At 41.2% G+C, this 16,098-nt stretch overlaps 1 protein-coding gene across 1 annotated transcript; it reads right to left on the bottom strand.

Moving 5' to 3' along the window:
* Positions 1–5,775: 5,775 nt before the first annotated feature.
* LOC306852725 (uncharacterized protein) lies at positions 5,776–12,250 on the bottom strand (the record flags this gene model as incomplete). Its single annotated transcript, XM_079389789.1, has 2 exons — positions 12,070–12,250; positions 5,776–11,850 (listed from the first exon to the last, which is right to left on the bottom strand). Exon 2 carries the CDS (start codon positions 11,704–11,706, stop codon positions 5,776–5,778), a length of 5,931 nt encoding a protein of 1,976 aa, XP_079245915.1. The 5' UTR covers positions 11,707–11,850; positions 12,070–12,250.
* Positions 12,251–16,098: the final 3,848 nt, after the last annotated feature.

Genomic DNA, 16,098 nt, shown 5'->3' with positions numbered 1-16,098 from the left:
GGTATTAAACAAGCTACTGAACAAGCCAGGTAACGTTATAATCACTAACATAGCGCACTCATGGAAAAATATATCGGTTTTCATAATTTTTTGTCATGACTAATTTATTAATGACTCAGCATCATCTGTATTAAAAAGAAAATAATCACTTAATCCGATATTTAAAGTGAATAAAATAGCCTTGACTGCCTAGTTAGCAGAGTTTCACAACTATTGAAGAAGTTTGTTCCCTCCCACCGGATTTGAGTGTGTAGGTGAGGTAAAGGGGGATGTTAGTAATAGTGTTTGTAGAGGGGATGTAGGTGAGGGAAAGCAGGATAATGTTTTTAAATTTAAAACACTTTTGTTTTTGCCCCATTTGCGTTTGTATTATTTTACTACACACATTTATTTTAAGTATATATCATAATATTATTTACAATACACAGTGTGGTTTTTATTGATATTTTAGAGGGGGACAACCCTCAGATGGTGTAGGTCCTGACCCTCTCACGATTTCCGCCTATAAATTAGTCCTGTAGTGTGAGTTATGCTAGACTGGTGCAATCATTGTATGAGACTTGGCTCTATTCAAAGCATCTCCTCAGCAGTTCATTACATTGCATTAATGCAATTTCTGCATTTAATGCAATTGATCCCAGAGCAAGCGACCGATTAGCAGAATGGACGAATGACATGCAACTGATTAGACAGTGAATGGGAAAGAAGAATGAGTCTGTACTGAAAGTAAGAAGTCATGGGCAACCGAGAGAGAAACATTAGAACATGACTGTTGGCGATGCAGGAGCGTGTGGGCTTCAGAGATGAGTTATCGGTTCTCACTACAATGAAGTAAGAACCTGAGGCAGGTATTTAAGTAGTTTGAGAGATGTGCTCAGGATCTAAGGGGGCCAGGGGTAACCCTTTTTTTGTCATCTATAATCAGAAAGAGCACCTCTGAGTCCCCGTCATCTCTCAATAAGTGGGTTATGTAGGGTACTGGGTATTTTGAGCCTCCTTGGCGTATCCTCCAAAGAGATGAATAATGTAAAATGGGCTGACTGCACTGCATACTAAGTTGTCAAAACCAGCCTCTCGCAGCTCTTTGGCTGCTGTGTTGTGACATGGTTGATAAATGCTGTAAACCCCTCTTGAATTCTTTCAAATCTGAAAATACATGCTGAGTTGTCTTTATTTTAGTGTGACTTTCAGCTTTGTTTGATCTTTACGTTGGAATGCCGCGTGACCTTGTTGCTTTAGCGTGTGTTTTGCAGGGGCCAGCTTAGTATTCGTGGCAATACCTCTGCTTCTTGATTCGAAACCAAGCAACGGTTTTTATTTGAAGCATTAACCATGGACTGCACTTTCCTTCATCACTTGCTGTAACACCATCCAGGGCTGAAATAACAAGGCTAGGGAGTGCAATTGACAACAGATGCATGCTTAAATGTGTCTCAGAGAGAGCGAGAGGGCCAGATGGAAGGCTGAATAGTACAAGGTGAGAACAAAGATGGCTCGCTGCACATTTTGCACTATGATTTACCCTGAAGAAACGATGAGGTCAGATTTAACCTGAATACCTAAAGTGTTGTGAAGTGCCAAAAATGACACACGGTTGCATCCTGTATTTTCTTTTCCAAAAATTGTGATGGATCAATAATGGCATCATGGGTAGAATGTCATGCAAGATCAAGTGAAGGGTTCCCTTCGAGTGCCTGCCCGCAGTTTTGGTATTGACTCAGAGCGTGACTTCCTGACCTCCCCACACGTCACATTAGCGTCATCTCGCTGTCTCAATTAGGATGCCAGAAGCATTTGACTGTGATTGGATGACACAGGGTTTAATGAGCCAATTGGAAGGGTTATTGTCACCCTTTGACTTTTTAATCTGGAGATGGGAAACTGGCATAATTTCAGAACGTGCTGTTTAACCTCTTTCACCTTTAATAGCCGTAGCTTTCTCCTTTTATTTGGTGTTATAATGAGAGTGCATTGCTCACAGCTCATTAGCCTTTGCTGACATTATCTCACGCAGGAGGGCCTTGAGCAAACAGGGTGCAATCAGGCGACATTCCCAAATACACAAAGACCCTGTAAATCCAACTGGCAGCCTTGTGCTGCGATATGAAAGAGCAGCATCCAGAGCACAGTCAAACTAATGCGTGGTAATTCAATAGCAAAGTTCGTATAGGTATTGTGATTTGCATGCTGTATGCATTAAAATGAGGACTGGTTTGCAAAAGTTGATGTGGCGTGCAAACAAGAGGAAGATATTAAACCATATGTGTATGCATGATATCTAGCATGCATTTGAAAACAACAGTGCAAAGTGGGCATTTGTTTTCCTAAAAATATGGGTTTTTGTTGCTTTATGAATTGCAGTCATTGCAGTCAGGCTGTTTTTGGTTTATTTTCATTGAATTCATGCATATTATAATTGCCATTTGACAAACATTAGTTTGAGGAGTAAAGTGTATATTGATGGCTTAATGTTAGGAATGCAGAATATATTGTATAGACATTGTTGATTTATCTGTTACAGTTGAGACTAGATATATTGTCTAACACTGGATAGCCTATTTAATTGTGCATGTTTATTTAACTTATTTTTACATTTATTTTCCTTAATTGATATACAGTGCTCAAGTTCAAATCTCAAAATGAGTTTTTCATAGTTTGAAGTTTGGGATGCCTGAATTCACTTGTTGCATTTAAAATGATTTATTTTAGTTTTAAGTTTTATTGGTTATTAAACATTGCATTAAAACGATCAGCTCATCAGTACTGGCCATAATTTTAATATTGGTGCATCCCTACTTAACATTTTTTTTGAAGTAGTATGATATAACAAGTTTGATATAAGTAGTTTGTCATACACAGAACATATATATATATAATAAATGTTAACACTATAAATTATGTGGATATATATTGGCTGCTGAGCTAGAACTGTCCAGTATTCATTTCTGATTAACATGTACACAATCTTGCACAACTTTGCTTGGCACAAATACAGTAGTTATTACAGTCTGTGCAGCCTTCCAAGCTTGTCTTTACACTACTTTCAAATGTCAATCATCAGGTTTAGATCAGCACACTACTCAACACACTAATGGTTTGACATACGGTTCGTTCTGCGCATTTCCCTCACTTACAGTACGTTGGTTTGTAGCTAATTTGCTGTTAGCGCACTTAAGATTGATGGGTATGCTTTCTTGGAGTGGTGCCTAGTATGAAAGTGGTTTGGGTGCGAGTCGAGAGAAGTGTGAATGAGATGGTGAGAACAAAAATGAATCACGAGGGATGATGAACGCTTTGGAAAAGTTTTTTTTCCCCATCAGAACTGTTGGAACATTAATTAGAGCCCTTGTATGTGGTGTGTTGAACACTAGGGGAAAACATATTATACATCAGCCATCTTCCATAATTTGGTTAGAAATGCTAGCAATTATTGCACAGATGTGCACAATATGGAAATTTAACATCAATTAACTATTCAGTTGATGTGATTCACTCACCAAATTGAGTGAAGAGAGTGTGTAATGTCAATGGCAATCTGGACATCCTTTTAATAGTGTTAATAGCTAGGAGCAGCTTGTTGTCTCCAGTACAAGCTGGAGAGACTGCAGTGTACTTTATCACTCAATCCCGCTCAAGTCTGAAGCCAGGGATGCATGAATAAGAAACGAGAGCTGGCTGCTGTTGTCTTTCAGAGCTGTTGTGCAGGGTAGGCGTGTGTATAATGTGCCTATAGTGTTTGTAGAGGGAAATCTGGACCCCTGAATTCTCATTTGAGCTAAAATATTGAGACTGCGCCAAGATCTGTTCTATGCTTGACATATCCTATTCACTTTGGATTTGATCAGATGTTTGGGAGACATATTCAAAATGTTCAGAGACAATCTGGCTTTTTCATGAGACTTCTAACATCTGTTTGAATGTGTCTTTACATAATGCATGTGCGTGTCCACAGGGATTCCCCCTTCGCTCCTGTATTCCGGCTCTCATTCAAGCTGTCAGACTTCTCTGAACAATTCAATGCAAGTACATTTAAGGACACCGCAAGTATGCAAGTATGTGGGAGCAACTGTTTGTTGATCAGAAATGGGCTTGCTTGTTTGACTGCCAGCCTTTCTGCTTCTTTCTGTCGTGTTGAAGTTTCTCTTAAGTCAAGTATTTTGTCTTTGTCTGCCTGTCCCTCTAGTCCAGGGTTTTTTCTGGGGATTGCGAGTTAATGAGAAGCTAATAAATAATTATGTCATAAAAATTTTAATGAAAAATAAATGCAGAGTCAATTGGAATAAAGCTGAAATTGGTGTATGGGTTGTGTGATTATTAAATCACAAAGGCAGCAATTTAATGTGATGCACTGCCTCTTCTTAGTGAAGTGCTGCACTGTGTTCATTTACATGCTCAACTCAACTATGCTCAACTCATGATCTGGTATTTTCAGTTTCTCTGAGCAGCTCGGTTCACTTAATTGTCACAATAATTAACTATTTTTGGGACATGAAGCATTTATAAAACCTGCTTTCAACTAAACACTTAAAGGTCTCCCTGCAGTCTTCCACAAAAATAAGAGCTCGGAACATTTGAAAGTAAAGAATTTTAGATATATTATTGCAACTTGTAGTGTAATACAGTTGTATTATTACAATTGTGCAATGGTTTTCTCTCTTTACTTTTTATAATTTAAAAATAAGTTTCATTCGATGACCCTAGGTTTCATATTCGATTTCATAGGTGACCCTGGCTGTGAAAACCCAGCTAAAGGCCGGGACACACCAAGCCGACTTAAAAGAACTAGTGGCAACAAAAGGCGAGGGTGTTGTCGCCTCGCATCTGCGCTCGAACACACCGCACAGACTACAGCCGACTGCAAACTAACACGTGCGTCCTGCACATGCGTGAGAGGAACATCCAATCAGAGTTCTCCCTCTCGCTGTAACAGCCCGGTTGAAGATTAAAGGATTTAACTCGTGCACTGATGTTGTACTGTCTTCCTTACTGTGTTTATTGTCCTTATAGACTTCACAACACCGTAAGAGCTAGAACAGATGAATAAACAATATTGGAAATTGTAATGAATTGACATTCATAAAATAAAACAATCGACATCATAGCATCAAATTATGAAATTAATACTAACATTCACCCTAAACAACATAAAATTACTTGTAAATAAAACAAACACATGAAACAGGTGTAGAGTAAGTATACACTAAGTATATATACGTGTATATAATTGCATAAATGCTCTTGACTACCTTGTTCTCCTTTCCAACCAGGTGCCAAACAACAAAGTCAAAAAACAAAATACTGCAAAATAAAACAATAAACAGTTACTAAATGACTAAATTCACTTAAAAGTGTCCTTAATCCTTAATCTAACTCCGTGATCCATCTCCGTCTTTCGCGCGCTCTCCTGTATTTGCGATTTTTCCGTGTAGTGAGCGGGCTCTGAGCACTTCCGTCAAGCCGCCTTTCAAAATAAAAGTCTCTATAGGTTAAATAACTTAAAGAGTGCAAAGTAACATCCCAAAATATAATAAACACATAACTAATATTAAGAAAGGACAGAATCACATAATGTAAGAATAGTATATAAATCCTGGAAACTAATTCTAATAACTGAGGGTTATTAACACTCCCACCAATCACGAGCGACTATAAATTTCAAACTTTAGTCACGAATGATTTCTAACATATATCGCCAATGTTTAAGGCTAGATGTAAAAGTAAAACTGAAACATATTCCACTATGAATTGCTTAAATCAAAGGATATGTCAGGAAGTTCAGGCTGCCTCTAGAAGCAGGACAAGCTTCTGCACTGGACGCTCGACTACTGACGGTTTTTTCAGACGTTTACCATTCTTCCCCAGATTTCTGTCTCCAAAACGTATCTTCACTCTTCTCACCAAACCATCTTTGTCAACGACAGTCTCGATAACTTCTGCCAAGCGCCACTCATTCCTGGGTAGATCGTCTGCCTTCTCCAAGACTATATCTCCAGCTTGCATGTTCCTTCTTGGTGTAAGCCAGCATTGTCTTGTCGCAATGTTAGACACATACTCCTTGCGCCAACGTCCCCAAAACTGTTCCGCTAAGTATTGGACATGACGCCATCTCTTGCGAGCATATAAGTCTTCTCTGACAAACTTGCCAGGGGGTGGTAGGGCTTGGGTAGTTTTCAGGGTGAGGAGGTGATTAGGGGTTAGAGGCTCAGGACTGCAGGGATCACTTAAATTATCTACAGTGAGTGGACGGCTATTTACAATGGCCATGGCCTCATAGAAGAAGGTTCGCAGAGAAGAATCATCGAGTCTTCCGGATGACTGGGACAGAGTGGAACGAAGAACACTTCTCACAGTTCTAATCTGTCTCTCCCAGACTCCGCCGGTATGACTTGCATGGGGTGTGTTGAAGACAAAGTCACATTGTTTTTCTGCTAGGAACGTTACCAGGCGGTTGATGTCAATCTCTTTCATGGCCTTGGCAAGCTCGTTCTTGGCTCCAATGAAATTACTACCTTGGTCACACCTTATTTGACGAACTGCTCCTCTAATAGCGACGAAACAACGCAGGCCATTGATAAAGGCGTCCGTGGACATGTCATCCAGCATCTCAATATGGATGGCTCTGCAACAGAAACAAGTAAAGAGAAGTCCATACCTCTTGTACGATTTACGGCCTTGTCTGGTGATGAATGGACCAAAAACATCCATTCCACTGTACGTGAATGGAGGGGATGGATCTATACGCTCTGAGGGCAGGTTAGCCATTTTTTGCTCTTCTGTGGGTCTGCGAAACTTGCGACATTTCACACACTGTCGTACAAAGGATGCTACAGTCCTGTTTACTCCTGTTATCCAAAATCCTCTTGATCTGATCTCATTTATAGTCAAGCCTTTTCCTTGATGTGCTGTTTTCTCATGACAATCAGCAATCAGAAGTTTTGTAAGATGGTGTTCCTTTGGAATTATCACTGGATGCTTAACAGAGTTAGGGGCGGCAGCATCACAAAGCCTTCCTCCCACCTTGAGAAATCCGTCGTGATCAACGAAGGCGTCCAGATTGTATAGCCTATTGCTGCGCGGTAGCTGTTTGCCCTTACGGAGTAAGGCTATCTCTTCTGCATATATCTGACTCTGTAAGTCCTTGACGATGATACACTTAGCATCCTCACGTTCTGCCACTGTACTGTGGTCGCTTGACTTGTCCTTCCTGACACGACGAAGTAGACGTGCAACTGCTTGGATGACTTTGGACCATGAGGACAACCTGGTGAGACGGTTGGACAAGCAGGAATACTGTACTGTTTGCGTGTTCAGAGACTGAGCCTTCTTGACCTCCGGGTCACCGATTGGAAGTTGTGCGTTAATGTTCACAGGGGGAAGTATTTGCCGTTCCCACAAGATGTTTGGTCCTCTGAACCAGCGGGAAGTGACAAGATCATTAACATTCAGACCTCGTGATGCATAGTCGGCTGGATTTTCATCCGAGGGAATGTATCGCCACTGTTGAGGAGTTGTAGTGCGATGAATTCTCTGAACTCGATTCGCAACAAACGTGTGGAAGCGGCGAGCTTCGTTGTTTATGTAGCCTAACACTACTTGAGAGTCAGTCCAGAAATATGCCTCTGCATCTGCAAGGTGCATTTCTTCCTTCAACATATCGTTCACTGCAACTGACACAACCGCAGCAGTTAACTCTAACCGAGGGATTGTTGTGACCTTAAGTGGGGCTACTCTAGATTTTGCCATGAGCAAAGAACAATGGATGTCACCTTGTTCATTCTTGAGTCTAAGGTATGAGCACTGGCCATATCCTCTCATGCTGGCATCTGAGAAGTGATGAATCTCTCTCTTTGTGATTCTCCCAAACCCAGCAGGCACAATACAACGAGGAACCTGAATCTTCTCCAAGTTAAGAAGATCGGCCTTCCAATGGTCCCATCCTGGCTGCAAACTATCAGGTAAGGGATCATCCCAGCCCATGCCATTTCGGCACATTTCTTGAAGAATAGTCTTTCCTTTGAGCAAGAATGGTGCAAGAAACCCTAAGGGATCGAACAATGAGGCCACAGTAGATAGTATACCTCTACGGGTTGCTGGCTGGTCTTTAACAATGATGCTAAATTTGAAATGGTCATGTTCCAGATGCCAGTAAATGCCCAAGGCTCTTTCCAAAGTCTGGTCAGTGAGGGAGAGATCGACAGTGGTAACGTCTACAGCACACTCAGAGGGCGGTATTGTCTCCAAAACTGCCTTGTCATTGGATACAAATTTATGCAGCCTTAAACCTCCTAGTGCACAAAGTTGGCGAGCTTCTCGAGCCAACTTGATGGCCTTCTCTGCAGTTTCAACACTGGAGACTCCATCATCCATGTAGAAATCTTGCATGATGAATTGTGAACCTAGGGGATACAGATGTTCACCTTCTCTTGAAAGATGCTTCAGTCCATAGTTAGCACATCCGGGGGACGACGAGGCACCAAACAGATGTACTCTCATGCGGAACGGTTGAGGCTGTGAGTTGAAATCTCCATTTCTCCACCATAGAAAGCGTAAGTAATCGCGATCTGCTTCGTCAACATGGAACTGGTGGAACATCCTCTCAATATCACACATCAGGGCTACAGGGTATTGTCTGAACCGCAAAAGAATGCCAGTGAGGCTGTTCATCAGGTCAGGGCCTGTAAGAAGATGATCGTTTAAACTGGTTCCCTTGTATCTGGCGGAGCAGTCGAAAACCACACGTAATTTCCCTGGCTTCTTCGAATGATACACTCCGTGATGAGGGACGTACCATTTTTCTCCTTCTTTTCCTTCATCAGCAACTACTTCTGCATCACCATTCTCTATTACATCCTCCATGAACTTGACATAATGCTCTCTGTACTCCTGGTCCTTCATTAATCTCCGCTTTAGATGCTGAAGTCTCATGACAGCAAGAGGCTCATTATTCGGAAGACAGGGTCTTTTCTTGAATGGAAGAGGCATTTCCAAGTGGCTGTCTTTATTCATCCTGATGTTTTCTTCCAGTTTGTTCAAGAACATAATGTCCTCTTGAGACACTACTCTTGTGTTTTCTTCAGTATCCTTGAAATCTGACTCCAGCACTTTGATCACATCAGTTGGCGTTACAGCAGGAATCTCCTTAATAGATACTCTGTGACACGTGGTAACACTACTTTGTGACTCATGATGTGTCAAGGAAGGGCCCACAATGCTCCATCCAAGATCCGTGCGAACAGCATATGGTTCGTTGTCAGCTCCAAGAATCACTTCTCTAGGGGCTAAAGCTCTGGAACAATTATATCCTATTAATAGACCAACTTCACAGTCTTGAAGTGGAGGAATTCTCTCTGTCAGAGGAGCAAGATGTTTCCAACAGCTGGCAGTCTCTCTGGTAGGGATGTGGGCACGATCCATAGGAATACATTCCTTAGTATATGCAGGGGGAAGGTCTAGTACTACTGTGGAATTAAAGCCCCTAACTCTAAGACCGGAAACTCTCTCACTTGATATCAACGAATCCTTCCCAACCATAGTGGTGAGCTTAAGTGTCACTGGGCATGAGTCAACCTTTAAACTTTGACTTACTGCATATTCAATAAAGACAGTGTCGCTTTGTGTGTCTAACAAAGCGTAGACAAGTGTCTCAGAGACTGGGTCATTTTGTGAGGACAACCACACTGGAACAATCATTGAGGTGTTAGCAGGTGTGCATCCAGTTTCTACACTTAAAGACATTGTGACCTTTTCATTTACATTCTCTGGGCCTTGAACAGAGGAGAACTTTACCTTACTAATGAAGCTGTCATCGTGCAAGCAGGTAGCATGTCTTCCCTTGCAGGTGTTACAGATATGTCTGGAGCGACAGTCTCTGGCACTGTGACCGAGCTTCAAACATCCGTAGCACAGCTTCGTATCCTTTATGAACTGTCTTCGCTCCTCAAGAGATCTTGCAGAGAATTTAGAGCAATCATGAATTTGATGTTCACTGCCTTGACAGAACAGACATGGTTTAGTGATTTTACCGGTGGGCTTTGGATTCTCATGCTGTGTGACTATCTTCGTATGGAAGACACTGGCCTTGTTCTTACTAACCTTGAGATAATGTTTCTCCTTATTAGCTTCAGAATCATGAAGGGCATGAAAGGAAGTGACGGGGTTACAGGCTACCTCAGCTTCAATGGACATGAAATGGGCAAATTCTCGGAAAGTTGGAAAATCTTGCGTTTCACTCAGCCTTTGTGTAGTTTGGCGGTTCCAGCGGCCAGCCGCCCAATCTGGAAGTTTGCTCACAAGCTTTCTATTCTCCTCACAGTCATTCAGTATTTCCAGTCCCTTCACATGAGGCATAGCGTCTCTACATGAATTCAGGAAATCTGAGAAATTTCTGAGTCCTTCAGAGTCTTTAGGCAAGATTCTAGGCCAGCTTGCGAGTTTCTCTCGGAATGCTCTTTGTATGATGAATGGCTGTCCGTAGCGATCTTGAAGTCTTTTCCACGCATCCTTGTAAGCTTCCTCATCGTTTCTGTAAAACACGCCTTCTAGAGATTTCAGAGCAGACCCAGAAACATACTTCTTCAAATAGTATAACTTATCTGCTGAGGAGATATGTCTCTTGTCGATGAGAGATTGAAATGAAGCTTTCCACTCTATAAAGTGAATGGGGTCACCCTTGAAAACTGTAGGCTCTGGCATGGGGAGTCTGTTTAATGTTATACTGTCTTGGACAGCCTGTGCAAGGTAAGACACATCAGCATTGGGGGTTGGCGATGATACCCTTTCATTGAGTGTTGGCTTAACTGAGGATGAATACACAGGTTTGTGTGTGGGAACGCTTACAGGCTGTAGCAACTCTTCGTTCTGGTTAGCAGAGTGAATGCTTTCTTCCTTGTCATACACTTCTAGTCTTGCTTTAGCTGCTCTTACCTCCTTTATTGCTTGTAATCTTTCAAACTCACTCCTTTGAGCATCCAGTTCTTTCCTTTGCTTCTCTTCTAGAAGTTGTATTTTTTCCCTTTGCTCCTTTTCCTCCATTATCGTTGCATATTCTGCTTCCTTTGCTGCAAGCTCTGCTGCTGCCTCTATTCGTTTAGCCATCAGGACGGAGTTCAGTGAGGGTTGACTTATGGGCGTACTCGACTTTGAGCTGATACGTGAAACCGTAGAACCGTAGATGGAGCGAGCATAATCTCGATCAAGCAATTCACGAAGATGCCCCCTTGCTCTCTCGCTGTCAAAGTCTCCATCCACACCAGAGATCCTCTCATAAGCGATCTTTACAATATCCTTTGTCACGGCATCGCAAGCATCAATTCTTCTTCTTGTATCAGTGGGTGGAGTTGCATGACTTCGAACCCTTATGTATGCATTCATCACTGTGTCTCTTTCGTTTTCCAATGTGTCTATAAGTGTTGCTAGTTGACTTTCAGGGATGTCTGTTTTCAGCTGCCCTCTTGCCTTTCGAGCCTCAGCCTTCCATTTTTCATATGCATGCATAAGCTTTCTCTCTGCCCTTTCTGACTCCTCTCTTTGATATGCAAGCATCTTTTCTGTTGGAATTCGTTCGCGGGCAGAGCGACGCACTTCATCTCTCCTTGCAACTTCAGATTGATATTCTATCTCATCGTCTGTTTCTTTGTTTTGTGCAACTTTAAATACTTCAATTTCCTTCACAGGAGTGCACAAATTTGATCCTTGGTCCGTCATCATTTACATCAGCAAATGGAATCAATGGGGGCAAGCTCTTACTGTAACAGCCCGGTTGAAGATTAAAGGATTTAACTCGTGCACTGATGTTGTACTGTCTTCCTTACTGTGTTTATTGTCCTTATAGACTTCACAACACCGTAAGAGCTAGAACAGATGAATAAACAATATTGGAAATTGTAATGAATTGACATTCATAAAATAAAACAATCGACATCATAGCATCAAATTATGAAATTAATACTAACATTCACCCTAAACAACATAAAATTACTTGTAAATAAAACAAACACATGAAACAGGTGTAGAGTAAGTATACACTAAGTATATATACGTGTATATAATTGCATAAATGCTCTTGACTACCTTGTTCTCCTTTCCAACCAGGTGCCAAACAACAAAGTCAAAAAACAAAATACTGCAAAATAAAACAATAAACAGTTACTAAATGACTAAATTCACTTAAAAGTGTCCTTAATCCTTAATCTAACTCCGTGATCCATCTCCGTCTTTCGCGCGCTCTCCTGTATTTGCGATTTTTCCGTGTAGTGAGCGGGCTCTGAGCACTTCCGTCAAGCCGCCTTTCAAAATAAAAGTCTCTATAGGTTAAATAACTTAAAGAGTGCAAAGTAACATCCCAAAATATAATAAACACATAACTAATATTAAGAAAGGACAGAATCACATAATGTAAGAATAGTATATAAATCCTGGAAACTAATTCTAATAACTGAGGGTTATTAACACTCGCCGATGGCCCAGGCGCTGATTCAACATGTTGAATCGGGCAAACTGCTGCTGATATGAGCCCGACGAGAGCCGCCGAGTGGAACACATCAAACAAACTAGCCCAATTGTCGCTCGCCGTCGGCCCAAAGTTGGCAGACCATCGGCTTGGTGTGTCCCGGCCTTAAAGTCATTTTTTGGTGATTTACTGTTTTCTACATAAAATCATCCTTCATAATGTAAAGAACATTTTGTGAAAATGTAACCTTGATATCTTTAATATTGACTGAGTGAGGCCATGTCAAAGATTTAAATCATAGTGAAATTAATGGTTAAAATCAAACTTTGATGCTTGTTATCTCATAATTAGATTTTGAGACTTTAGCCTGGATTTCACAGAGAGGGTCACATAGTATTGCAAATGCCATATATAATATATATTTGCAATATAATTTTGTTTGACCAAATCTTGCAGCCCTATATGAAAATAAATGATTTGAAAATAAAATTAATGAAAATACACAAAAAAAGATTAAATATTTTGTTTACTTGCATGTCATGATCATTAACCAACACCAGAGAACTGTGCCAATTATCGAAATATTAATATTAAACATTAATATTCAAATCTCAGGGCTACTTAAAGAACATATTTTATGTCAGAGGGGTTCAGCTGACACAAAAGTTTTGGAATCCCTGCTCTAGTGCATGCCAGTGTGAAGCCGGTATGGGAGCATAAATGTTAAATGTAAACAGTCGCCGAGTGTCTTTGTCGCTATTGTAAACAGCATTTACTGTAATTAGAGCTTACAATTAGAACACAAAGGCTCCAGCCCCTGTACTGTTGAGCTACTAACAATTAAAAAAAAAAAAAAAAACACACAACCTTTGCATCCACCTTCTGCTGATGAGGCAGCTAATGATGAAAGGCTAAATGTGCGCATGAATCACCAGCGGCAGGTGCGCATTATAGCATTACCCCGCTCTATCTTTCTGACTCCAGGGTGTAATTATGTCAATCACCGTGCGGCTAACGAACACGGGTCTCATCTTAGAATGTCTCATCCCTGTGCTGATGATGCTTGTTTTGAGTGAGGATCCGTTTGACTGTTTGCTGTACCGGTGGGAGTGAGGATGCAGATTCATTAGCATGTTTGTGATGAGAATGTTTGATTTGCCATGGGGGGGGGGATCTAAGGTGCTGTAACAGATGGCATAGAAATGTAATAAGTGATGGGAAATGCGAGAATTTCTTAACGAATGCCTTAGCAACAGCACTACCTTTTTGTGCTTTTGTGTGGCTTTGTGCAGAGCGATGCTTTGCGTTGTGTGAAGCGCATATGTGTGGGTGTGTGGCTGTGAGTGAGATATGGGGTCTGGCAGTGGGATCTGTACAAATGAGCTCCAGACACTGCTATGTTTTGGTTGTAACCTAGCAACAACATATTTGGGGTTAAATGGCAAATATAACTTAACCGCACCTATCTTCCAACTCTAAATCAGTCACTCTCCCGGCTAAAGTGGACTTCGTTTTTTCCTGCTCTCTTTCCATTAGTCCCAAAGTACATCTCTCATCCAAGCACCCCATGATAGCACGTCACCTCCTCGGCACCCAGCGTGCCTCGTCTTAGCACCCTCGCTAGTCTTTTTCCTGCTCGCATATCACCATAAATCTCACTCTTGGCACAGGGAGGAGGCATGGGTCAAAAATCAGACTGAGAAAATCTTGCCTGGAGGAGAAAAATTCTATCCTTTCACGGTGCTCATGCACTTAGTGCTAGACTGCTTCACACTCCGAGCTGTATCCCAGAGTAAGCGTCCTCAGACTTAATTTATGCCTGAAGACAGCATATTCTTAAAACCCCTTTCTATCTGAAAAATTTTCTTATAGAGACATAAAGGCTTCACCCTTCTGCCACCGAAAGCTTTTTGAGCCGTTACAATTATTAGGTCGGCTTTGCTGAGGCTATCGCTGCAGCTTTAGGGATAAGCTGTTTGCTTGTTTATAAAATATGGAGATCTAACAAAGAATTATGGAGTGGCGACATTACTGTGTCTTTTAGTGCACGATTTTTGTGGAAAGGTAAGCAGATTGATTTAGCGAAAGTAGAAAATGCATTTTTCGTCTAGTCAGTAGATAAAAACGTGTTTAGAGGTGGTTCGGAGGTGTCACGGTTCACAGTGCTGTTATTAATCACTGTCAACTTCAGGATCTTACTTGTGCCAAATGTCAGATGGTGCCATTTTCAACATAAAATATTTCTGGTGCCAAAAGTCTTATGTTACACTGACCCGATAAAAAAGTTTGCCGAAAATCATTTGATAATGGAAAGGTAGAATTAATTCCGAACTGAAATATATGCAAAGTACATGCATGGTGAGTGCCACAATTCATTTATCACACAGTAATGCTGAAAGACTGCAGTTATACTGTTTATATTGAAGAAACCTTGATGCTAAGTTGCTGGTTTATGGGCATGTCAAACTGTGCTGCATTGATGCAGAGTTTTGCCAGGCTTGGGTTGTGGGTCACAAGCTGGGAGGCAATGGAGCCAAACGCGGTCTGATAGCACTCCGCTCAAGTAACGCAGCCCCTGTGTGCTGTCCCAGCTCACATTAGGAGCTTGGGGTTCAGAGGAGGCCAGTCGTTACAGATCCTGAGCTCGCTCCCTGGAGGAAAACAATGAGCGATACTGTCCTGAGGAGCGCCTCAAGCCCCAGCCGACATAGAGATAGAGGAGAGAGAGAACATGCAGTGCCCAGAGGAAAATAATATAGCTCAGAAGTTGTGCTTTTAGCTCAAGAGACATCTCTGGAATGTTTGTTACGCATCATCTCAGATGGTTCTCCTAAAATTGCTTTCAATAAATACAAACTAGACAATTGCTAAAGTATAGTTTTGGCATACAGTAAGAGTACAGCGCTGTAAAGTGAATGTGGGTAGCATAGCTAAAATAATTTGGTCATGGAAGAATTTGATGAGGAATGATCGCTGACTTTTAATTTCAGACTTTTTCAAATCATGAGACTTCAACTAAAGTTTCCTCTCTCTCTCTGTCTATTAAAATGTATTAAATACAGTATTTGTCAATTGACTCTTCGCCGAAAATTTGATTGACAGGCTGATCTGACCAGTCATAACACCGAATCTTCCATTTTGTCTAACAGCGCAGCCATCTGTCATGACATATTATTAAAGAGCCACAAAACGCTATATCTTGTTTGTATTTGAAAAAATTACAATGTTTTAAAGCTGAGACTTCATACCAAAAGTAACCTACTCTGTCTTGTCTGTCGGTGCATTGTCAGTGTATTTTCCATTCCATGAGATCATGATGTGTCGCATGAGAGCACCATGGCTTGTCAGACATAGCAATAGTAACTAAGGCACACAAGGAAATGATTCATTTTCTGTATTAATTTTCACTAGCATTTTACATGTATTTTAAATTGCACATTACTCCGATAGACGGATAAGATGCAAAAGATTGTTTGAACTTAAGTCTTCGAAAATCATTGTACCTAAATGAACAATTATAGGTGCACACTAACAACTAAGGTGTATCATAAAGAACCATTCATATCATTATTGAACAAATGCAACCCACTTTGTATGTGTTGTGCACTCCACTAGGCACCCCTCTTCAAGTCTCTACCAATCAATGTGCG

This window comes from Barbus barbus (assembly GCF_936440315.1).
Source record: "Barbus barbus genome assembly, chromosome: 32".
NCBI lineage: Eukaryota > Metazoa > Chordata > Actinopteri > Cypriniformes > Cyprinidae > Barbus > Barbus barbus.
Note: the sequence above shows the minus strand (reverse complement) of the source record. Positions and strands in the feature narration are given on the sequence as shown.